The sequence below is a fragment of the Pseudorca crassidens genome, chromosome 1, assembly GCF_039906515.1.
Source record: "Pseudorca crassidens isolate mPseCra1 chromosome 1, mPseCra1.hap1, whole genome shotgun sequence".
NCBI lineage: Eukaryota > Metazoa > Chordata > Mammalia > Artiodactyla > Delphinidae > Pseudorca > Pseudorca crassidens.
Genome location: NC_090296.1, coordinates 92572081 through 92597777, shown reverse-complemented (window position 1 = coordinate 92597777; position 25697 = coordinate 92572081). Strand labels below are relative to the sequence as shown.

General features: G+C 36.9%; 1 protein-coding gene across 7 annotated transcripts in view; it reads right to left on the bottom strand.

The window, feature by feature from the left end:
- Positions 1–25697, bottom strand: part of GALK2 (galactokinase 2) — a 139251-nt gene that overhangs the window by 79713 nt on the left and 33841 nt on the right. For 5 of the 7 annotated variants that reach the window (XM_067746466.1, XM_067746499.1, XM_067746460.1 and 2 more), the window contains 2 exons: positions 22552–22642; positions 19612–19758 (listed from right to left, as the gene is read on the bottom strand). In XM_067746466.1, coding sequence (XP_067602567.1) covers positions 19612–19758; positions 22552–22642 — 238 coding nt within the window. The remainder of the gene's footprint in view (positions 1–19611; positions 19759–22551; positions 22643–25697) is intronic. The other 2 variants (XM_067746484.1, XM_067746510.1) reach the window with 2 other exon arrangements.

The window sequence follows — 25697 nt, the reverse complement described above, 5'->3', positions numbered from 1 at the left end:
GAGCTGAAATCACCTTCTTTTAATTCCACCCTTAGTTTTCATGATCAGGCCAAGTTACTTTCCTGTCTTCTGGTCCCTTACCAATCCTGCTACTATTAAAATTAAGAAATTATATCCATTCATCCAAATTCTAAATAATCTCCAATAGTACTTCTAAAGCATCTAGTATACTCAGTAACCAAGGAAAATGTAATTTGTAAAATATTTTTTTCCTTGGTTATTTATTTGGGGGATACCTGGATAAAATATTATTAAATTATTTTTATACACCTGCATTATTCACTGCCTACTGGCTTCGGTAAAATGTTCCATAAATATACTATTTTTCTAGTCTTACTCCTAGCATTTTCATCCAGGTTTTCACCCCAACCTCTAGCTTTTATAATCATCAAAGGACTCAGAATAATTAAGTTGCAAAAAAGTCACAACAGTCTTGCTAAAATGCATCCCAACTCTGAAACAGTAAAACTTATAAATTGCTCAATGTGTTTTTAAGAGAGTGAACTACTAAAAATTTAATAGGGAAAAAATACTCAAAAAAGAAAATAAAAATTATGTCTATAAAGACTAACTCTAAAAATCAAATTTGAGAAATAGGAAAACTTGATAAATGAAACTTTCTTATGAGTTTTCATTAAATTTTTCAAAGATACAAAATTAACCACAATCACTTCAAGGGGTGTGGGTATTTGCAAATTAGGTCAATGCACTTAGTTTTAATGGCAGGAAATACACAGTGCAACTTTGAAATGCTTCACAATGATTTATGGTGTATCTGAATCTTTCCTGAGAGCCATGGGAAACTGGATTTCACTCTCAGTTCTCACCCTCACTTTTTTGTTTTTCCTTCCTTTTTATTTTCCTTTTTCACTTATTCATTTATTTTAATTAAAACTAAGAGCATCTACCCCGAAGTAAAAATGTGTGTGGTCAATCAGGAGCTTGGTTACCCCAGTATCTCCATCTAGTGGGCACTGAAATTATCAAGTTTATTTTATCCAACAAATTCCCAATTGGCAAGTCTATTAAGCAAAGTAATTGTGAGAAAGAGAAAAAGGAAATGCAGCAGGTATTTTCATGGGGATAGAAACATCAATCAGCAATACCAGGAGTGTCATGTTATATCATTCCACTATAACAAGTACCTTAACCCACAGTGTTCCAATATTGCTAGGATTTGAATAGAGCTTTCCAGTGTTTTTTTTTTTTTCCAATAATGATTTGTTACTAAACTCTAGAATCTTAAAAAATCCACTAGAAGATTTGGATAATATAAGCATGAGTTTCATTATTATTAGGCAACTCTTCAAAAGATCAGTCTTAAGAATTGATTTACCTCTTAGATCACAGAATCTTAGTGCTAAAGGGTCCTCAAAGATTTAGGGGTCTAAATTCACTTATTTTGCCAGTGAGGAAACTGAGACCCAGAGACAGAGACTTTTAGTTATAAAACTGGAGAGTAGCAGCAGCCAGAATCAGACCCAGGTCTGTTTTTTAGTCCCATACTCTCAGAGTAAACATAAATGCATTCTCCTAGGAGAAGGTACTGCTTTCTTTGGAACAAAGTAGTCATGTTATGTTTTTCTTTAACTCATTCAAATATAATACTAATAACTGGGGAAAATGGCTATTTAGCAGATGATGGTAGTGATAATAATTCACGAATTTAATCCAATCCAATTAATTGCCTTCTTTATGCCACAACTTCAGGGAGAAAAATTTTTAAGGTTTACTTTTTGCCAGACTGGGTACACTTCTTTTATTCTTAACAGATTTATATGTCCTTCAATACTAAAAAGGCATCTCCATTTGTCAATTACCAGTGCCTCACCCAAGCCCTAGAAGGGCTGAATGAACCTGGGTTCATCCACCCAATGACCATGCCCTCCAAACAATATTGTTGTATTGTTGCTGCTGTTGTTGTTGTTTGGTGTTTTTAGACCTTACAGGGAAGTAAAGGCAACATTAACATGTTATAAAAGTAAAAATCTGCCATATCTTTTTGATATACCATAAAGTGTCAAGTAAATAATCCTGTAGCTAGGCTCCAAGAAGTCTCTGAGAGAGAGGTAGGACTATGGTCTAAGAGGCTGGCAGTCAGACCTTATTTTATAGAGTTAAGTGGCCTGGCATATGGATCATTGTAAAGTTCTTTGAATTTCTCTAAGTGCTAAACAGATGCTAAGTTGCATTATTCATGATTCAAAAGTACATATCTTACTATTAGGAAAATATTCCTACTTACAATACAAATCAGTAACAATTTTAGTTCCCTTGAGTAAGCTTCTAAAGATACAAGGTCAAACATATGATAGACCAGAGCCCTGGGGTTCATTTAATGAAGCACGTGGCTTATTCCTGAGAAACTGTAAAAAATCCCTGAGTCTGTCAGCCTATTTTGTGTCCAAGTGCTTTATTTTAAAATGAAATTAAAGGGTGTAGAGTATTTTCAACTCAAGGAAGATAAAATTGAATGTACATACAATGATCTCATCCTATGTGCCTGTTTAAATATGACTACAGTGACTTTTGCCCCAGAATTATTAGTTTAAAAGAAGTCAAACAGAAAACTAGTTTGAAAAGGGATGGATATGTACAACATATAATATATTAATGCTTAATATATATAGAGAGAGTTCTTATGGAATAATAAGAAGATGATTAATGAATACTCCAGGAGAAAATGAGCTGAGTAGACATACAACAGAGTCAAAAAAAAAAAAATGCAAGTGACGAATAAAAGACATGGAAATGTTATTTAATCCATCTAATAATCAAAGATATACCCATGACAGCATTTATCAGACTGGGAAAAAAAATTAAAAGATTGATAGAGTGTTAGTAAGGCTGTGGGGAAATGGATTCTCACGCAATGTTGCTGCATATTACAATTGGCCCTTGAACAACATGGGTTTGAAATGCATGGATCCACTTATACATGGGTATTTTTCAATAGTAAATACTACAGTACTGCATAGTCTGTCCATAGTTGGTTGAATCCATGGATGTGAAGGAAATGGGGATAGGGAGTGTCAATTAGAAATTATATGCAGATTAACCACTGTGTCGTTCAAGAGTCACCTATAGTTGGTAAAATCTTTCTAGAATACAATTTGACAATGAATTTCAAAAGTTAAAGTGATCGGGAACAAGGCAAGGATGTTCCCTCTCATCACTGCTTTTCAACATCCTACTGAAGTCCTAGTGAATGCAGTAAGACAAGAAAAGGAAATGAAAGCTATACAGATTAGGAAGGAAGAAATAAAACTGTCTTAGTTCACAGATGACATGATTATCTAGGTAGAAAATCAAAAAAAAAAAAAAAAAACAACCACCCAAAAACTCCTGGAACTAACAAGCAATTACAACAAGGCTGTAGGATACAAGATTAATATACAAAAGTCAATCACTTTCCTATATATCAGCAATGAACAACTAGAATTTGAAATTTAAAACACAATATCACTTACATTAGCGCACCAAAAAAACAATGAAATACTTAACCACAAATTGAATAAAATATGTACAAGATCAATACAAGGAAAACTACAAAACTCTGAAGAACAAAATAAAAGAACTAAATAACTGGAGAGATAGTCCATGTTCATGGATAGGAAGACTCAACATTGCCAAGACGTTAGTTCTCCCCAATTTGATCTACAAATTCAATGCAATTCCAGTCAAAATCCCAGTAAGTTAGTTTGCGGTTATTTACAGATTCTAAAGTTTATATGGAGAGGCAAGAGACCGAGAATAGTCAACACAATATTGCAGGAAAGGAATAAAATTGGAGGCCTGACACTATCCAACTTCAAGGCTTACTATAAAGCTACAGTAATTAAGACAATGTGGTATTGGCAAAAGAACAGTCAATTCAATCAGTGGAACACACTAGAGAGCCCAGAAATAGACTCACATAAATATAGTCAAGTGATCTTTTGATAAAGGAGCAAAGCAATATAATGGAGCAAAGATAGTCTTTTCAACGAATGATGCTGGAACAACCAGACATCCATATGCAAAAAAAAAATGAATCTAAACACACACCTTATACCTTTACAAAAACTAACTCAAAATGGATCACAGACCTAAATGTACAGCATAAAACTACAAAACTCCTAGAAGATAACATAGGAGAAAACCTAGATGACTTAGGATCTGGCAATGACTTTTTAGATACAACACGAAAAGCACAATCCATGAAAGAAAGAATTAATTACCTGGAGTTTATTAAAATTAAATATTTCTGCTCCACAAAACACAATGTCAAGAGAATAAAAAGAGAAGCCACATACTGGGAGAAAATATTTGCAAAAGAAATATCTGATAAAGGACTATTATACAAAATATACAACAAACTCTTAAAACTCAACAATATGAAACCAATAGTCTGATTAAAAAATAGTCCTTACAGACTCCTCATCAAAGAAGATATACAGATGACAAATAAGCATATGAAAAGATGCTCCACGTCACATATCATTGGGGAAATGCAAATTAAAACACCAATGAAATACCTATATACAGCTATTAAAAAGGCCAAAATCCAGAATTCCAAATGCTGGCAAGGTTGTGGAGCGAGAGGAACACTCATTCATTGATGGTGAAAATGCAAAGTGGTACAGCAACTTTGCAAGACAGTTTGGCCGTTTCTTTCAAAATTAAACATACTCTTAACATACATTCCAGCAATTGCACTCTTTGCAATTTACCCAAAGGAGTTAAAAACTTATATCTACACAAAAACTGGCACATGGATTTTATAGGAGCTTTATTCATAACTGACAAAACTTGGAAGCAACCATGATGTCCTTCAGTAGGTAAAGGGATAAACTGTGTCTATCTACTAACAGACAATGGACTATTACTCAGCACTAAAAAGAAATGAGTTATCAAGATATGAAAAGACATGGAGGAAACTTAAATGCACATCACTAAATGAAAGAAGCCAATCAAAAAAGGTTACATACTCTATGATTGTAACTGTATGACATTCTGGAAAGGACAAAACTATGGAGACAGTAAAAAAGATCAACTGTCACCAGGAATTAGGGAGGAGAGAGGGAGGAACAGGCAGAACATAGAGGATTTTTAGGGCTATGAAACTACTCTGTATGATGGTAGATACATGTCATTATATAAATTTGTCCAAATCCATAGACTGTACAACATCAAGAGTGAACCATAATATAAAAGGGGATTATCATGTGTCAATGTAGGTTCATCAGTTGTAACTAATGTACCTCTGGTGAAGGATGTTGATAATGAGAGAGGCTATGCATGTGTGGAGGCAAGGGGTATATGGAAAATCTCTGTACCTTCTAGTCAATTTTGCTGTGAAGCCAAAACTGCTCTAAAAAATAAAGTTTATTTATTATTAAAATGAGAATGTCTTTAACCCAATAATTCTATGTCCTAGGATTTATGCTAACGAAAGAACTGATCAAGTGTGAAAAAAAATTGTGTGCATGAATATGCATCAGAGCTTTTTTATAATAGTGGAAAATTGGAAACAACATAAATTTCCATCATAAAAGTCTAGTTAAATAAATTATAGTATATCCTTGTAAAGAAATATTATTAAGTATTAAAATGTGTCCAATTATAAGGCCAAATGAATTATGGTATACCCATATAATATTAAACAAGAAAGCCATTAAAAAGAATCTACATTAAAAAGATTATGTATGTGCGCTGATATGGAATAATTCTCAATTTATATTTTTAAGTAAAAGGAAATATATATATATATTTTTCCCTGTATTTACACACATAAAATGTTCCTATGTATATCACCAAAAGGGAAAACATATGTATAGATTACAGTGGATAGAGTATTTCTGGAGGATTCATAAAAAAATCTTTAACGGTGGCTGGTTCTGAGATTGAAGGAAGTCTTACTTTTTTTTAAAGTATATAAGACACAGAGAAAAGTACATAAAAGTACATAAAAGCATAAAATAAAGCTCAATAATCTGTCACAAAGAGAATGCCCATATAACAGCCAGAAAGGTCAAGAAAGAAGTATTGCCAGCACTCTAGAGAGTCCCTTCATGTCCCCACCTAACCATTTCTCTTCCCTAATTCCCAAAGGTAGCCACCATACTGAATTCTATTTCTAATTTGCTGAAGGTTTTTTTAATCATGAACAAATATTAAATTTTATCAAATGCTTTCCTTTATCAAGATTACCACATTCTATTCTGTCACATGGTAAATTACATCAATTTCAGTTAATAAATCAAACTTGAAATTCTTGGAATAAACTCAACTTGGCCATGATATATTATCCTATTATATTACTGGATTAAGTTTGCTAATAATATTGTTTAGAATTGTTTGTATCTAAGCTCATGGGAAAGATTGACCTGTACTTTCCTTTTCTTGTAATGTCCTTGTCAGATTTGGCATCAAGGTAACACATTTGCTTTGATCTCAAGGTTATATTGGCCTTATAAAAGAACTTGGGAAATGTTCCCTCTTTTCATATTTTTTGGGAGAATTTGTATGTGCTACTTTTGTGTGATGTTCCTATTTTTATGTTAATCCAGTATCCCCAACTAAATTGTAAACGAATTAAATCTAAGGACTATACCTAGGGTTTTCTGTATCCTAAGCATCCAACCCTTCACTTTGGATATAGCAGGATTTGAGAAAATAATCATTATCTTGCCAAAGAGTATAAAATCTGTCAACCTATAGAAAAACATTCAATTCACACTATTAGGCATAAACATGAAAAATTATAATTCACTTCCATCTATTTTAGGACACCAGAAAGATCACAGAATGTTAGGGCTGGACCCGTCTCCAGTGTGCTCCCTATGTCTGCAATACTGATTACATTACACCATAGGTAACAGCATGGCTGAGTGGAAAATGCATCTACTTTGAATCAAATCTACCTGAGCTGGAATCCAGATAACTCCATTCACAAGCAATTTGTCTTTGGTCACATTATATAAATTCTCTGAGCCTCAATATTTTCCTCTGCAAAACTGAAATAATAAAACTTGCTTTACAAAGCAAGGTTAGAGATGATGTATATAAGACATCTAGGTACTTAATGAAAAGGGGGGGGCATTACTCTCACACAAATTCTAGCACAACTTTAAGTCCATATTTTTCTGTAGCAACCTCCAAATCTTTGCGTCTTCAGAACATGTCTCAAATAGTCTTCATTAGTTAACCTTTTCCCTTGAGTTACTTTGCGTTTGTCTATAATAGATACAGTTTGTATCTACAGATACAGCTTGTCTCCTTACTGTTCCCATGACCACCAATACACTTAAAAAAATCTCCATGCAGTTACAAACTCTTCCCTGACTACTAATTTATTTTCCTACCTTACCTATTTTCTTGCTAAACTCTTCCCCTAAACTTTTCCAAAATATCCTATCAAGAAGGTCAGAGAACTGGAAGTATTCGGCAAATGTAACTGATTCACCCCTGTGAATTTAAAGAAACAGCTGCTCTTACTCTCATTTTAGAAACAGAAATTGAGGCATGGGGGTGTTCATCCAAGTTACAGAGCAAATTGGTCACAAAGGGGGACAAGGTCTAGAGAGCTTTTCATTGTCCCGCTTACTCTATCAAATATTAGTCTGGGGGTCAGCCTAGGGTTAAATGTTGATCAGTTGGCTACTATCATCTATATGAAACATAAATGCATGGAAATAGATGACAAACCCCTCTGAATTGGGGGGATTATTTACCCTTGTATTTTTATTGTTTATCTTTTAACTGCATATAATAAAGGTAGAAGGTAAGGGCTATGCACATACGTGGTGTATTAATACACCTGCATTGGTCCAGTTAATTCTTAAAATACTGAATAATGTTTAACTCACTGCTGTGAGTGCAGTGTGCAAGCCAAAGCGTGGAGGCATCAAAATATAATATAATATATATCAATATAATAATGATAAGAATAATAATATAACGATAAGATAATGATATCTTATCTTAATGATAAGATATCTTATCTTAATGATAAGATAAGATATTATATCTTATAATGATAAGATATAATAATAATTATCACTATAATAATGATAAGAATCTAAGAAGCACAACAAAATTTCATAACACAACCAGGCATGCATATGAATTTTCAGCAATAATGGTTTCATTTGAAACCACTCTGGAAACAGTGACCCATATTCCTCCAAACTGCTTCTCCCTAATTAGTCTTGTTTGCCTTCGTTTATGCTAAAGGTAAACATGCATTTAGCCTAAGAAAGGAAATGGAAGAAAAACAGAGGTGACCTAAACAACCTCTGTGAAGCAAGGCTTCTAACCTGCAATCAAATAGCTTAGTCACATCATCCAAGTGAAGCCAAATCACTCCAAATCATTCAATGAAAGATTCCATGTCCAATCCTACTCCTAAAAAAGAATATAACCAGAGATACAAACACCATCCCACATAACTGAAAGAAACTTGGTTCTTTTTTACTGAGAATACCATGTGAATGGTCTTATATTCACTAATTAACAATAGTAACTTAAAATTTCAAACATTTTTAAACACAGGCCACCCAGTACTCACTCTAAGCCCTCCTGGTTTTTGTACCAGTGAGGACATGGCTTCAGTCCATGTTCAACACTTAATTAAGAGATTCTTTTCGAAGACTGTACTCTGGATTTACCATCTTCTCAGAGGCCAGGCTGCTGCAGTTCATTAGCAGTCAACATCTGGCTGGAATGTTTTAAACTACTATTTTCCTTAACCATTATATGGATGAGGTTTTTGTTATTCTAAGCAAACTGAAACAATGCCTTTGCATGGACTTCTAAACATAATAATTAGTGACAGTGCAAATTGTTTTCTGATTTTTCTTATACTGTGTAGCAAAGTGCCATTAAAATCTTTAAATCGTAGTTTAAACCTTTGTATAATTGTGAGAGTCTTTTCATTTTGTAATGTAGACAATGCCTTTACTTTTTAAGCACAAGGTCTCTTTCTGAAGGCCAAGAAATATTTAACTCAAATGTAGCTATATGCAAAGAAAAATTATCTTTAAACTTTCTCAAGGAAACAGGCCTTATAAACTTATAAAATAAAAACTTGGACTTATTTGGCACAGAACTTCGGACATTCCAGTTACTCTGCTTCTGAACCTCAATGGTCTCTTGCACAGTATGGATTTCAAACTTCAAAAACCCTCCTCTGAAAATAGTATCAACCCATGTCTACACAATTAATTTGCCCCTGAAATTAAGTTAACTGAATCTGTTCAGGGACTTAAGCAACTAGAAACATCCCTGTAGTCAAATAACTTTTTAAAAGGAATTTCATGAGGCTGCATAAGAATTTCTAGGCCTCAGCTGACACATATTTATAAGTCTGGCTCAAAGAACTGTTATAATGCACTTATGGGTTCACTCTGCCTGAAATGCCCTTGGGCCCCTCCCAGTACTTTGTGTCAAGACACAGCCTTCCTTTCCTTTAAAATTTTTTTAGAACTCACCACTTACTTAAAATCTTCCCCGTTTAACTTTACCAAGGAGCCACTCTTACAACCCTATTTCCCATTTACGTATAAAATATTTCACACCTGGGATGAGATAGATACTTAGGTATTAAGTCTTCCGTTAGTATTCCACTATGTGTATTTATGTTCCATAATGTCACTGACCATTCCTTTTCTTTTCTTTTTCTTTTTTAAAAACTTGTTTCCTCCCTTGCCAGGATAACGTAGTGTGGCAGTCCCAGCTGAAAGAACTGAAATCAATGTAAATCCTATCTTGCTATCCTCAGCTCAGACCCCTCCAAAGGCTTTGTTAGGCTTGGAATGAAATCCAAAGAAGACTCTGCACAATGTGGCCTCTAACCACCACTCTCAGCTCACCTTCGACCACTCTGCCCTCTCCCCACCTCACCACATCCCATCCTCACAGGCCTCTGCTACTCCTGGAACGTGACAAGCAGCCTTTCACCTTAGGTCTCTGGCATTTACTGTTCCTTCCGCCTCCCTTCTCTGCTCACTCCCTCAGGTCTCTCTCCAAATGTCTCCTCCTTAGAGAAGATTTCTCCTACCTCCCTATCTAAAATAGCAGTTTCCCCTTTCCACAGCCTGTTTTTCTTCCTAGCTCTAGCAGATATCTTTTTTTTTTTTGCGGTACGCGGGCCTCTCACTGTTGGGGCCTCTCCCGTTGCGGAGCACAGGCTCCAGATGCGCAGGCTCAGCGGCCATGGCTCACGGGCCCAGCCGCTCCACGGCATGAAAGCAGGGGCTTGAAAACAGGGGCTTCGCAGATTTTATTCACAGTTGGTGCCTAGAACAATACCTGGCATGTGGTAGGTGTTCAATAAATGTCACTGAATGGCTGCTTCCAAGATCCCAGCAGAGGGAAGATTTTGTGGGTAGAAGCCAACCAAACACACTTTCCTATCCAAGGCTAGCCTTTAGAGTTGCAACCTGTTTCCCAAGCCAGCCAGCTGTCTCTCAGATCTGTAAGAGGAATTTGGTCCTTTCTTCTTGGCCTCCGAGGACAACTCCAAGAACACAGAGAAACAAGACCTAAGTCTACAGCAACCTGAATCCTGAACTAGTGAAGTTAGGGACATACCTTACAGGATGCCTCCCCAACTAACATTTTGCTGATAGAACATCTCTTGGATTTTGATACTCAGACTGCATAGACTTTATATCTCTCTCAGTACAATACTTTTTGAAAGGTGTTTATTTAAGAAAAAAATATACTTATATCCCCAAACCTAAATACAACTTTTGGGCTGTACCCTACAGGCCTACAAGGCCTGTGCTTGCCCAGATTCAAGACTGAAGAAAGAGCCCAGGGTCAACAACAGAGACATCAATGGTTTAATGGATGGGGGAGCTTACAAGTCCGAAGCAGGGTCCTGGAGCGACACCCTACCGTGTGCAGGGGATGGTGGCAGCAGTCTTCGTTCAGGGGGCGGGGCGGGGGGAGCGGAAGGGGAGAATACAAGTTATAGGGAAATTGATGTCAGGTGGGCTCATTAGTCACCAGGGAAACCAGTAGAAGGGCAAGCCCCTCACCACTCCTTTGATAACAACAATCATCAGCTGGGGCGTGGGGCATGTATGTAGGAAGGTCAGTCATGTGCAGGAAGGTCAGTCATGTGGGTTTAGGTGAAGCAGGGACTGGTCGGGCAGGGGACGTACAGAGAACAAGAGAACAGCCATCTTGAGTGGCCTGACCATACAACATTGGTAATAAAATAGTGTGTGCAATACTGGGATACCAGGTGTCCACAGAGGAGACACAGTGCACTACTATGCAAACTTGTTAACAACCATATTAATTGTTTGATGTTCAAGAAAACTGTTTTAAGTATTTTTCATTGTATTTCCGTTACTTATTTAGTGGAACTTTTTATTGTGTTTTTGTAAGACTGTAGGACATCAGAGGTTCTGAGTTGAAGAGCAATGCATTATAATTTTTCCTACTTAAAATAATAAGAAATAGGCCTCCACTTAATGATTTTGTGCAGAACATCTAATTTTTGGAATGGATTCCTGCTGTTAAGTGAAAGATGCCTGTATTTTCTTGGATTCTTAGATTCACCCAAAACCCATCAACAAGCCTCTCCCCAGGCCTTTCTGATTTGGTCAAAGTCCAGCAGCTCATCTGTCCTCAATCTCTAAATTTGACTCATTGAATCTCTTCTCATATCTTCATCTTCCAGTTCCCCCAAAGGCAGTCATTCGGGTCATCCACTGCCCCTCTTACCTTTCATTTCATTCACTCCTTCTCTCTATCCTTTTCTTAATATTTACCAAAAGAATATATGCACATAATCTAAAAGATCAAAGGAGCTAAAAGGCTGACATCAACAAAAGCAATCCCTAGTTCTCACCCTCATCCCGAATGCAGTATGCCAAGAGTCAAACACTTTCAACTAGCTCTTGCTTTAAATTATCAAATAATCTGAGTGAAATACTATCTCCTAGGTATTCCATGTTAAATTTCACCTACTGCCTTCTTATTATGGTAAATGAGAATTTTAACTGTCTTACACTCACCTTTCACCCAACCTTTCTCCACAAATTTATGCTGAAAAAGTTTGGTTAAATCCATATTCAACACATTCAAACGTGTCAGATTTATCAATTCTTTATTTTCCTGATAAGATTTATCAATTCCATTTTTTCCCTCCCTCTTCGGGTTCTAATCTGCACAGTGTTTTCTAAGCTTCTGGGTGTCACGGATGTTATGTTGCGATTTCTCATCACCAGTGTTCTATAAATACCCAACTGCTCTCTGCTGTATTAGATTTCCCATCTCCAAGTTCCCATGTCATCTTCTTTCTTGGTTTACTCCCTAGTTTTGGTGGATTACATGCTGTAGACTTTTAGATTTTGCATGTTTGAGATTATTTTATTCTATCCTTAAACTTGATCAATTCATTTATTCTAAGCTAAAATTCATTCATATTTTGAAGACATTACTTTGTTGCCTTCTATCTTCCAAAGCTATTTTTAATAAAGTAATTTTCATTCCTGTTCCTTTGATTGTGATCTCTCCCTTCTTTTCTCGTGCTCTCTCAATCAGCTTTTACTGTTTTCTACTAATATTCAAGTTTCAAAATTCCCAGACGATGTACTTTGGGTTATTTTTCGTTTTTTAAATTAAATTTTTTTCATTTTTCTTTTTCTTTTTTTTTTTTTTTGCAGTACGTGGGCCTCTCACTGCTGTGGCCTCTCCCGTTGTGGAGCACAGGCTCTGGACGTGCATGCTCAGCGGCCATGGCTCACGGGCCTAGCCGCTCTGCGGCATGTGGGATCTTCCCAGACCGGGGCACGAACCCGCATCCCCTGCATCAGCAGGCGGACTCTCAACCACTGTGCCACCAAAGCCCTCCTTTTTTTAAATTAAAAAAAATTTTTAACTGAGGTATAATTTGGTTTGTTTTTCTTTCATTATTATGCTGAATACCCAATGAGCACCTTTCAAACTGAGAATACATGTTTTCATTTTGGCAAAATGTTATTCTAAAAAATAATTTTCTGGGAATTCCCTGGCAGTCCAGTAGTTAGGACTTGGCACTTTCACTGCCATGGTCTCGGTTCAATCCCTGGTCAGGGAACTAAGATCCCACAGGCTGAGGCAAAAATAATAACAATAATAATATTATTATTATATAATTAATATAATAATATTATTATTCTAATGACCATTTACTCTGTTTCTCCTTGTATTTTTGGAATTTATCTATAAGTTTTCCTACCTTTCTCTCTCTTACTGTCCATCTCTTTTTTTTCCTACTTTATCAGAATTCTTCCTATCTTTTTACTGAACTTTTTATTTAAGCTATCATTTTTTAATATCCAAAAGTTCTTTCTTATTGTTTGTTCCTTTTTTAAAGCAACATTCTTTTGCAACATTTCCTGTTATCTCTCTGAGGACACCATGACTTCTTTGAAGGATTTTTCTGCTCTCACCATTGTCTGTTTCCTCTGAGTTCCTTTTCTCTTTGTTTACTTCATGTTGGAGGCTTTCTTCCAAAGTCCAACTATCTTTTGATGCCCTATCATCTTTAAGAGTGAGTCACTAAAAAGCTGATTAAAAGCTTTGTAAATGGGCTTCTGATATGGTCATAGGGTAGCTGGAGAATTTTTGTGGAAGGGGGTCACCAAACATCAGTATCTATAGGTCTTTTCTCTAGGATGGTTCAATTTCCTCTGAGAAGGATCTTTCAATATTCCTGGTGGGGTGTGCAGTGGTGAGGCTGCCAGTATGCTAGAGCTGACCAGAGGAAGGGAGTTGCACTTTTCAGATGCAGAATACCCTTTAATCCCCCAGTTTTCAATTCTATTCTGGTCCTGCCTTTCTCAGTGCTCAGTGTCCCCAAGTCCAGATAATCTTTCTTTCTCCAGAAACCCTTGCAAAGATGGGGGGAAAGATCTCTTTATTTAGCCAGGTAAGAGTGGACTCTGAGGGTCTAACTGCTCCTCATAAAGACTTTCAAATAAATTCCCACCCACCATGTCACCCTGCTTCCTATGATACCCAGTGCCTCTAATTCCTAAGCTTTTCCAGAGAGCTGTGAGTCAGCTTGCTTTCCATCTGCACCTCCCTCCACAGGCACTTGGCTCTGATCTTTCTACTGTGCGAAGTCATGCACCATCCTTCCACCCACTTTCCATCTTTGTATCATGTGGTTTAGGGTTATTTATGTCTGCTTGATTTATCAAAGATGGAGCTTCTTCTCTTGTTTTCCCTATTGTTTGGGGATGATTTTTTGAGAAAAGAACAATGAATGAGAGGTAAAGAAAGAGAAGATATGTCTTTATTCTGTCATTTTGAAACCAGGAGTCTCTAGCTTTTCTATTTCACAGGTCTTTTATTACATCATACTCTTCTGTCAGTTACATCTTGATTCATAATTTGTCTTCCAGACTTTCTGGGTAACTAGTCATCTTATTTTACTGGTTTCAGTCATGCAACATTTAGTTTATTAGTAAATTAACAAGATCCACATCTATTTATCATATCCCATTTGCAGTAACTGTTGTCTGCAGTTGAATCGGGTACTGAATTTACATATAATTGGGAGGGGATTATTTATCATTTGGAAGGGCATTAGTTACCAATGTCTCGCAGGACAATTTCTTATCAGATAGGTGGGCTATTCTCTGCTTGCCTTCCTGTCCCTCCATTCTCACACTTCTCTGTACCCCAGGAGACTGACTTCTGTGAACTACTCCCCTGGCCCATCACCATTCACTGCTATTCCCACCCATCTCACTCTCCCTACCTCGATGCATTTCTGGCAACATTACTCTATAGCCGCAGCTCCTGATGTATAATGGCTTCTGGCTTAGAAAGAGAACTCTTCCTAATTGGTTCTCTTGATCCTGGCCACACCTCTGTAAATAGTCTATTAAACTCCTTTCAGTTATACCCTGTGTGCCATTTGTTTCCTATGGAGACACTGACTGATACTGTACATCAGCCAAAAAAAAAAAAAAGATTTTGAACTAGCTCATCTCTAAAGTCCCTTGAGTCTCGTGTTCTATGATTTTTATGAGTCAAGTATACAGTTGGCACTTAACTAAAGACTTTGGACAAATTAGGGGCTTCCTTTCAGTCAAGATTCCATCTTACTACAGCAAAGAAACTCTCCAAACAATTATGCTCAGCCCCTAGAAAATATAAGAATTGTCAGTACAACTTAGACTAGCATGGAAAACTAGGATATACATATTGTTCCCTTTAGGCAATGGAGTCAGATAGTTCGGGTAAAGTACATTTGTTTTTGTTTTTTTAATTTCTAAAAAATTGAGGTATAATTGGCATATATTATATTAGTTTTAGGTGTACGACATAATGATTCAATATTTGTGTATATTATGAAATGAAATCACCACAAGTTTGGTTAATATCCATCACCATACATGGTTATACAATTTTTTTTCTTGTGATGGGAACTTTTAAGTTTTACTCTCTTAGAAACTTTCAAATATGTAATATAGTACTATTAACTATAGTCACCATGCTATACATTACATCCCCATAACTTATTTATTTCATAACTGGAAGTTTGTACCTTTTGACTCCCTTCACCCATTTCGCCCACCCCTCATCCTACACCTCTGGCAACCACTAATCTGTTCTCTGTATCTATGAGCTTGGTTTATTTATTTTTATTTAGATACCACATAAAAGTGAAATCATACAGTATTTGTCTTTCCCTGTCTGGCTTGTTTCACTTAGCATAATGCCCTCAAGTCCCATCCATGTTGTCACAAATGGCAAGATTTCATTCTTTTTATGGCTAAATAATATTCCGTTGTATATATATACACCACATCATCTTTACCCATTCATCCATCAATGCTCATAGGCCATTTCCCTATCTTGGTTGTTGTACAAAAGGTTGCAGTGTACATGGAGATGCATGTATCTTTTTGAGTCAGTGTTTTTGTTTTCTTCAAATAAATACAATGCCCAGAATTGGAATTGCTGGACCATATGACAGTTCTATTTTTAATTTTTTTGAGGAACCTCCATACTGTTTTCACAGTGGCTGTATACAAATTTACATTCCCACCAACAGTGTGTAAGGGTTCCCTTTTCTCCACATCCTCACCAACACTTATTATTTCTTATCCTTTTTATCATAGCCTTTCTAACAGATATGAGCTGATACTGCACTGTGGTTTTGATTTGCATTTCCCTGATGGTTAGTGAGGCTGAGTATCTTTTCATGTGCCTTTTGGTCATCTGTATGTCTTCTTGGGGAAACTATCTATTCAGATCCTCTGCCCATTTGTTAATTGGATTATTTGGGTTTTTTGCTATTTAGTTGTATGTGTTCTTTATATATTTTGGATATTGACCCCTCATCAGATATATTATTTACAAATATTTTCTCCATTCAGTAGCTTCCCTTTCCGTTTTGTTGATGGTTTCCTTTGCTGTGCAGAAGGTTTTAAGTTTGATGTCATTCTATTTGTTTTTTGTTTGTTTGTTTTTGTTTTGTTTTGTTTCCTTTTATTGCCTTTGCTTTTGCTGTCAAATCCAAAAAAATCACCACCAAGACCAATGTCAAGATTACCACCTATGTTTTCTTCTGGTTATGGTTTCAGGTCTTACATTCACCTCTTTAATGCATTTTGAGTTAATTTTTGTGTATGGTATAGGACAGTGGTCCAGTTTTGTTCTTCTGCATGTGACATCCAGTTTTTCCAACACCATTTACTGAAGACACTGTCCTTTACCCATTATGTATTCTTGGCTCCTCTGTTGTAAATTAATTGACTGTATATGCATGGGTTTTTTTCTGGGCTCTCTATTCTGTTCCATTGATCTATGTGTCTGTTTTTATATCCAATACATTTGCTATTTTTGACTTTGAAACACAGAGACAGCCAGAATTAATTCCAAAGGTTCAATGTTTCTTTTTCTTTATCTTTTCTTCTTTTCCCTTAAATATTCTACCATCAGAAAGCCAGAAAAATGCAAAAAATAAATCTCACCAATCCTCCCTTTAAAAAGAAATGAATTCCTTGACCTCAGCCCCAACCACAAACACCAGATTATCTCTTTTTCCAGGCATATCTAGACTTCTTGTATCACTGAAATTTTCTACTTTCTCACCTCTCATAAACCCTTCAATCCATTCCTATTTTAAACTGCTTTTGCCAAAGTTTTCTTCAACTTCTTTGATGCTGAAATCAATGGATATTTCTTATCCTCATCTTACTTAACCTCTCAGCAGCATTTGACACCACTGCTACTCCTTTCATGAAATATTCTTTTGTCTTTGCTGTTGCCCATCCTTTCTAGTTTTCCTCCTATCTGATTACTCCTCAGTCTCTTCAGGTAGACATCTCTTCCTCTGTCCATCCCTCAAATGTTCATGCTTGTGGAACTTGTCTTATTCTTCCTTAACTTTGTGCCTACATTCTTCCACTGGATGTTCTCCTCCACTCCTATGGCTTCAAAAATCAATTATAGGGCTTCCCTGGTGGCGCAGTGGTTGAGAGTCTGCCTGCCGACGCAGGGAACGCAGGTTCGTGCCCCGGTCCAGGAGGATCCCACATGCCGCAGAGCGGCTGGGCCCATGAGCCATGGCTGCTGGGCCTGTGCATCCGGAGCCTGTGCTCCGCGGCGGGAGAGGCCATACAGTGAAAGGCCCGTGTACCGCAAAAAAAAAAAAACAATTATATACTAATGACTCTCAAATGGACCACCTCAAGTCCAAATATTACTCCTGGCTTTCAGAGATATTGTTTGTAACTAAACAGTATAACTCCATCAGTGTGCCCACATACTCCTCATACTCAACATTTTGCCTTCCGCTCAAACCTATTTTTTCATCTATATTCCTTATCCCACTGAAGCACACCAAGCCAGAGACCAGGGTATAATCCTTGACTCTTTGCTGTCCCACATCCAATCAACAATCGAATCCTATTGATTCTGTCTGAGATGTACCTTAAATCTATCATCTAATTCTCTCCCCATTATCACTGCCACTTCCCTAGAAGTGGCATCTCTCTACTGCTAATACAGTTACCCTCAAATCTAAATTTTATAATACAGCCAGGGTGGTCTTTTTAAAATATAGATATGATTGTGTTATCCTCTTCCTGAAAGCTACAATGGTTTTACAAACTGCTATCCAGATAAAGCCCAAATTCCTCAACACTGGTTTACAAGGCCCAGCATCTGGTCTCCTACCCTGTCATTCAAATTTAGCTTCAGCTAAATTGAGCCTCTTATATTTCCTCCAACAAGCCATGATCACTCTTACTCTAGATATTTTCACATGATATTTCCTCCGCCTGAAACATGCCTATCCAATGTTATCAGTGTTATCATGCTGTCAGTATTTCTTGACTAATATCTATTAATCCCTGTCTCAGCTTAGATGTCCTATGTTCTCTAAATGTGGATTAGATCTGCTCCCATAGCACACGACTTATCCACTTATCACACTCTCTTACTGTTGCCTATTGACATGTTTCTATTCCCCTCTTTAGATCATAAGTACTATGAGGGTTAAAACTATACCTATTATATCACCAATGCCTTGAACATTAGCTGGCACAAAGTTGTCACTAGATAAGTAAGGGCTGAATGATGAACAAATGAATAAACAAATAAACCATCGGATTAAACACAGTGCCAGTGGAAGCAGATTTTACATAAGGACTTATTTTCCCTTACTTTCTCTCCTCTCAAAAAACAAATAACAACAAATAAGGTACCCTACCTCCAAATGAGCCATTGCTTACAAAGGACTAATTCCTGTATAGTTACACATGACAGCTAAAGAGAATTCTATCTGAGCCTTTGCTTTCTCCTTCATTTTTCTCTTTTCTCTTACATACAAAATTTTCAAAGTGAAAGTTTAAGCAGTCTGAAGACTAAAGCATGTGGCTGACTTTCTCTTGATCTGCCCGATGCCCAATCTCTATTCCTAAACCATCTGTAAACTTGGTAGTGTATGTACATGAGATAAAAAAAGGACCTATGATAATATTTTATTTGAACCAGAACTCCAAAACATTAATTAAAGCTGAGCACACCTGCTCTGAACTGCAGTCAGAGATTTATGTGTACTTGTAAAGTTGAGGCTTTCTGACCTATTGTAGGATTTATGTCTTCTTTAAATAAGTATTTCCTCTTTGCAGTGCAACAATTTTTTTAAAAGTCTGTTTCAGTGACTAAGCTGCTGGCATAAACAGATATGCTGTTCAGTTCCTTTATTTCCTGGTCTTTACCCTTTTTACCCACTGCTTGTCAAGTATTTACCTGAAGGTTCTGGGTGAAAATAAGTAGGCCCAATTATGAAGTCTAGAATTTCTTTCTCTAAAGCTAATTTGTTAATGAGGTGATCTAAAAAGATAACCATGCATTCAATCTCCCTAGTTAATCTAAGAGCATTTTGATACAGCTCTTCACGTGTTTGCTTACTCTTTGGAAGGTACCAACTACCTTGTGGTTTATCACAAGCAGAACTTAAGTTACAATGCATGCCCACGTGTGCAGTCCTTTCAGGTAAGACAAAATTTTTCAATTAAAGAAAGGTGTTCTAATTTTGAGATTCGGATGCTAATACTTTAGAAAGAACGGGTTCTGTCAGGCTAACTCATTCAAATTGGTTACCTTGGATAGGTTCATGCCCAGCACTGTGAGTGTCACCAAGCCAGCACAACAGACCAAAGCACTGGAGCTGGAGAGGCCAGAACTCGGTGGGATGTTTCCATCGACCAAGCAATTCATTCCAGTCAAGTCACTAAGACCAAAGTGTTCCTAAGAATAGAAGGAAAAATAGCCCTAGTAACTTTGGTTGGATTCAAGGAGTAGCGGAAAGTTCTTTCATTCCTCAGAGAGCAAAAGTCTATCAATGGACTTATTATGCTACTTATAGAAACAACTTGTGCAACTCAATCTAGCCGAGTCCATACATGACATTTTATTTAATGGCTCTTGGCCACAGGGCACTATAATCTGAAGATTAATTTTTACTTTGTTGAACAAAAAGCTACTGATCGATTTCCTAAAATTGCTTTGAATGATTTTTTTCATGAATATTAATTGATTTGAACAAATATGGAAAAATATTAAACAATTATAATTCAAGTAGCAAGACAAGAAATACACAACTATTAGTGAGGCAGGTTAAATCTCTGTGTAGCACATCCCAACACTCTGTCATTGTAAAAGTCTAACACTAAGCCGTGGTTTGTTTCTATGGAGTATTTTATGGAATACTTTTCTTCAGAGGACCTTCCAAACTTTCTCAGTTCTGTTTTACTTATGGAAAAACCTAGGCACCAGCAGATTAAGAGACTTTCTCAAGATCACATATAGGGAGCTGGAAGTAGGATCCAGGTCTCTGATTTCTGGTTGAGAACTTCTCACTGTGGTCAGAAACCCGGGCCAGCATACTGTCACTGTGATTTAATGTAAGTCAGCTATATGAGGAAATCCAGATTTTTACTAGGGTTTATAGATACAAATTAGCCATATGGTAGCTTTCAAGACAGCCAAATTAGAATTCAGCCACAAATGAGAATGCAGACTCTAAACAAAGCAGGGAAATTCTATTTCTACAAATAGGAAAGTCCAAAGAAATAATCAGACTCTGATCTCAAGATGGAAAGCTCTAGGATACTTAGATGAATACCTAGGATGAGGACACTTAGGATGATATCATATCATATCCTTTGTAGTTTAGGATTAAAAACAAATTCAAAAAATTAAAGTAAATTCAGGGCTTCCCTGGTGGCGCAGTGGTTGGGAGTCCGCCTGCCGACGCAGGGGACATGGGTTCGTGCCCTGGTCTGGAGGATCCCACATGCCGCGGAGCGGCTAGGCTCGTGAGCCATGGCTGCTGAGGCTGCGCGTCCGGAGCCTGTGCTCCGCAACGGGAGAGGCCACAACAGTGAGAGGCCCGCGTACCGCAAAAAAAATAAATAATAAATAAATTCAAGGTCATCTCTTCCTCAAGAAAAAGTACCATCATGTTTACAAATTACTCAAACGGCTCAAGACCAAAGTAAAAATACTATTATATTACATAATTATGCATTCCATCATACATATTATTCTTCAGAGAAACTTCAATAAACTAGTTAGAATAGCCAAAGTAACAACAAAACTCTGCAAATAAAAGACTGATTTTTTCCTTTTTATTTTTTTTGTCTTTTTTCCCCTGACCTGGCAAAACTCATCCACCACAAAAGAAGAGATTCGGTTGGATGTACTTCTCTTCTTGATTTCAAACCACCTAAAAATTTCCTTTCCAGAAATACAAACAAATTATAAACTAAAATACTGCTGTTGCCAATGCCCTTTCGTACAGAACATCCGACAGCTGGTTTAAAAAAAAATCCTTGGAGAATGCTATATATTTAACCATGAACTGATCCACAGGGTGTCTTGAATGTGAATCATACTTACAAACTTATCACGCAATGTTTAAATTAAAATGTACAACAGATTCAAAATGCAAATGGGTTTTGCCAAATTCAGTAATAGCGCTATCCCAAAAGGATAACATGTTCAATTTAATATAAACAGATTATCCTCTGGAACTTTCTAGTATTTGAATTTGAAGGATTCTTAACAGGCTAACATTTAAATTACTTCTCTGCCAAACATTTATTAAACAGACCTGCTTTTGCACATAAGTTGTCAAATCGAAAAGGAAAGCTGTAAGACCTGAAATTCTCAAATACAACACAAAGCAACATTTGTTCTTTAGGTCACTTTATCCATATGCTACAAAAGGCATGTTGCTATAAGGAATATGAAATTGCATTTGCCAAGCAAATGCTTCCAAATACTGTAATTCTCACTAATGCATGTGACAAGCCAAATGATTTGAAGATTTAAAACCTGCCAATAACTTTCCCTGTAAGTTGTTACCATGTGTCTGGGAGAAAGAAAGGAAGGAAGGGGGGGGGTAGGAAGGAAGGAAGAAAGGAAGGAAGGAAGGAAGTCTAAGACCAGAACAATGATAATTAGAGTACAGGACTATACATCAGAAATTAGAGTACAGGACTATGCATCAGAAAACAATACCAAGTTTCCATTTATTTAGTGCCTACTATGTGTCAAGCACTGTGTAATCCTTGCAACAATTATTTGCTGGGATAATAATAACATCCTTTCACAGATAACAAATCTGAGGCTTAAGAAGTTAAATCAACACAGCAGGGTAGAGCCCAGATTCAAACCCAGGGCTGTCCAGCTCTAAATCGTATTACAATATACACCTATACATCCCTAGAACAAAATGTAAATAATGTTACTAGAATGTATCTTTCGAAAGAAAATTTGAACAAAGATTTGAAAACTAGAAAGGTATCTGTCAGATGCACCTGCACCTGCCTTATGAACAGTCACTACAGCCCCCTATGAACACCACCCAGAAACAGTCACATCTACCCAATTCCCTGAAATACATTATTTAGCAAAACAGAACAGAAACATCAGTTAGCCTTGAAAGGAAACAAAAATGATAGAGTAAATAAAATGTCTTGATATAATACACATCATAACCTCAACTGCTAGTAGGTGCCTGATAAACTGATTTACCTGAATTCCTTTAAATCCACATAAGAAATAGTTGTGCCACAGAGGCTTGGTTTTGTCAATCTGGATGTTATTAGCACTAGTACTGAAGTCCCTGCAAAAGCAAATGACACCGTTAATTCTAGAGGCTTTGCGCTACAGAATCGATGGCTAACTGCTGCCATCTTGTGCCAAGACAATGACACTGAAATTTCATTTTCCATTTACTTCCCATATTCGTACTTCACAGTCTACAAAAACAACAAACATCTCCAGCTGCTAAAAATTAAGAGAAGTTGTAGTGACCTTAATAACTAAACTGCTTTCAACTGACCCTTTTTATTTCCTGAAAGGGAGAGGACCCAATATATTTTAGCATAATCTACCCACTTTTTATTTCATGATGGTCCTTATTAAGCTGCTGTAAACCACATAAATGCTTATCCTTTGGGCCTGCTGTTTGGCACACCTCTTACTAGAACAGAAGTACTCAAAGCCTCCTTTCCCCACACTTTCTACCACCCATCAGATTTTACATCTGCACAGTTTAAGAAGGAACAAACAAAACAAATAATGGTTCTAATGGATCATAACTCACTGAATAAAATAAGATTCCATGAATCTACACTGATATAAAATAACAAATGAATAAATAGCTAAATGAAGAAGAAGGGAAAGCTATTCCTTAGAGCAAAATGTCAACTAATAGAAGAAATGACAGAAATTGAAAAATCATTATTTGGCAAACTCCATAATTGTTTCAGGAAAGAATCATCAAAGGATGCTAAAATTACTGAGTAAAAATTTGATGAGAAACAAGATATTTATATAAATTTGAAGTACTTCCCCACCAGATACTAACTGCAAAGGGAAAAAAAATAGTAACTTTATGGTAATCTGGCAGACAACTCAACCAAATGATCAAAATTAACAACAGTTAAATGATGCCCTGAGGACACATCAGTTGACATGTGGGAATTCTTTATACTATTTTTGTGACTTCCTTGAAAGTCAAAAGTTATTTCAAAATGAAAGACAGTAGGCTTCTAAATCAGCCAAAGAACAAAATATGTGAAATGGGGGGGAATCAATTTAAATGTGAGGAAATAAGTAACATTCCCCATATTGACTGAGTGCTCTTCATATAGTTTACTAAATATCTACTATGTGACAGTCACTGTGGTAGGTGCCTTCCATGCATTATCTTAATAACATGGACACATCATGTCCTAAGAAAAATACTGAATGACCACTTAAGTGTGCAAGGCATTCACAGGAATATAAAGGTAAAAGGCAAAGGGCTTATCTTTTAAGCATATGTAATCTAGCCGAGACAGCATGAACACAAATCATGATCACATACCACTGTCATGTGATGGTGTGTAATATGAGGTGGGATGCAAGGCCAAGAGGGCATCTTTTGGGCTGCACCCCGCAGGCCTGCAAACCTTGTAGTTGCCCAGGCTTGAGACCGAAAAAAGAGGCTGGAGACAGTGACAGAGACATCAATGGTTCATTGGATAGGGCATCTTACAGGTCTGCAGCAAAACATCCTGGAGCAACACCCCATTGTGTACGGCAGACAGAAGGCAAGACATGGCAGCAATCTTTGCTACTTGGGGAGAAGGAAGCTACCATTTATACGTGGAATTGAGGTCAGGCTAGCTCATCAGTTACCAAGGAAACCAGCAGCTGGGGTAGGGGGCAAGCACAGGGGTAGTAACTGATTAAGTTCTATAATTAGGGTACAGGTGAAGCAGGGACTGGTGGAGCAGTGGATGTACAGAGAGCAAGAGAACAGCCATCTTGAATGGCCTGACCACACAGCAATTTCTATAGTCAGCACACTAGGGTGGAAAGGGGAGCTTTTCCTGGAGGCTCAGAGAGGTTTAGTGACTCTCCAGGGACACACACAGTCTGACTCCAGCTCACAAGCACTTTAGTATCACCCACAGGAGTTAAAATTTACTGCCTAGAGTCAACAAGAAGTCACAGAATTTGGAAAGTAGAAAAGATTATGTTAGCAAACCTAAATGAGTTCTGTTCCTAGATAAGCAGATCTTGGAAGTCACCACAAAGAAAAGAAAACCAGGAACGAGTCAGGGGACAGGGGTGGTGGTATACTAGGAAAAGTAGAGGAGGGAATTTGCACAAATGTAGGAAGCTAGATGAGAAACATCAAAGCAAAAGCTAAAAAGTGCCAGCCCCTTCAGAATTAGAAACATAGCTTAAAAACCACAACGTGATGCTAATACACATTTATGAGAGTGGATATAATTTAAAAAGACATGTTAGCAAAGATGTGAAGCAACTGGAACTCTCATACACTGGTGGTAGGAATGTAAAATTATACAACCACTTTGGAAAACAGGCAAATTCTTAAAAAGATAACCCGACAGTCCACTCCTGGGTATTTACCAAACGAAACATGTGTCCACACATAGATTTGTATACTAATATTCACAGCGGAATTATTCATAATAGCCAAAAGCTGGAAATGATCTAAATGTCCACCAATGATGAATAAAGAAATTATGCAATGCATGCTAGACAATATGTGGACAATTCTGGGAGGCATGCTGCATTCTTCCTAGGGGTCCAGGTGGAATGAAGCCCCTTACCTACAGCAGGAGCTACCTGCCTTGATAATTCACCTCTGCTTCCCTAACTCAGTCTCCATCCTTTTTTAATACTGCTCCTGGGATCATTTCCCAAACACCTCCTTCCAAGTCTGTTGCAGGCTCTGCTTTTGTGAAAAAAAATGGAATTCCCACATGCACCATGGTGGGAATGTTAAATGAATCTGAGTAAATCAATATGACAAATTATGGGACCCAGTTTTAAAGGTTTAAAATGACACAAAATTATATTTGAGATAATGTAAGGTTTTCTTTAAAGGATCTGAAATGTACATAAGATATATTCTCAATCATGCAAAATAAATAGAAAAAAAGATCTTTTACAATAAGTTTCATACAAAAGTCAGGAATTTCTATTACCTTGCACAACTTGGTACAGACACACATAAAATACTTGCTGAATGAATGAATATTATTGCTGGCAAACTGTCCAATGAACAATAAGCCAAAAATATAATGTAGCAATTATATGCCAAGATCTTTTTTTATAATTAACAAATCAAATCCATCATAATATATTATAAGCGAGTA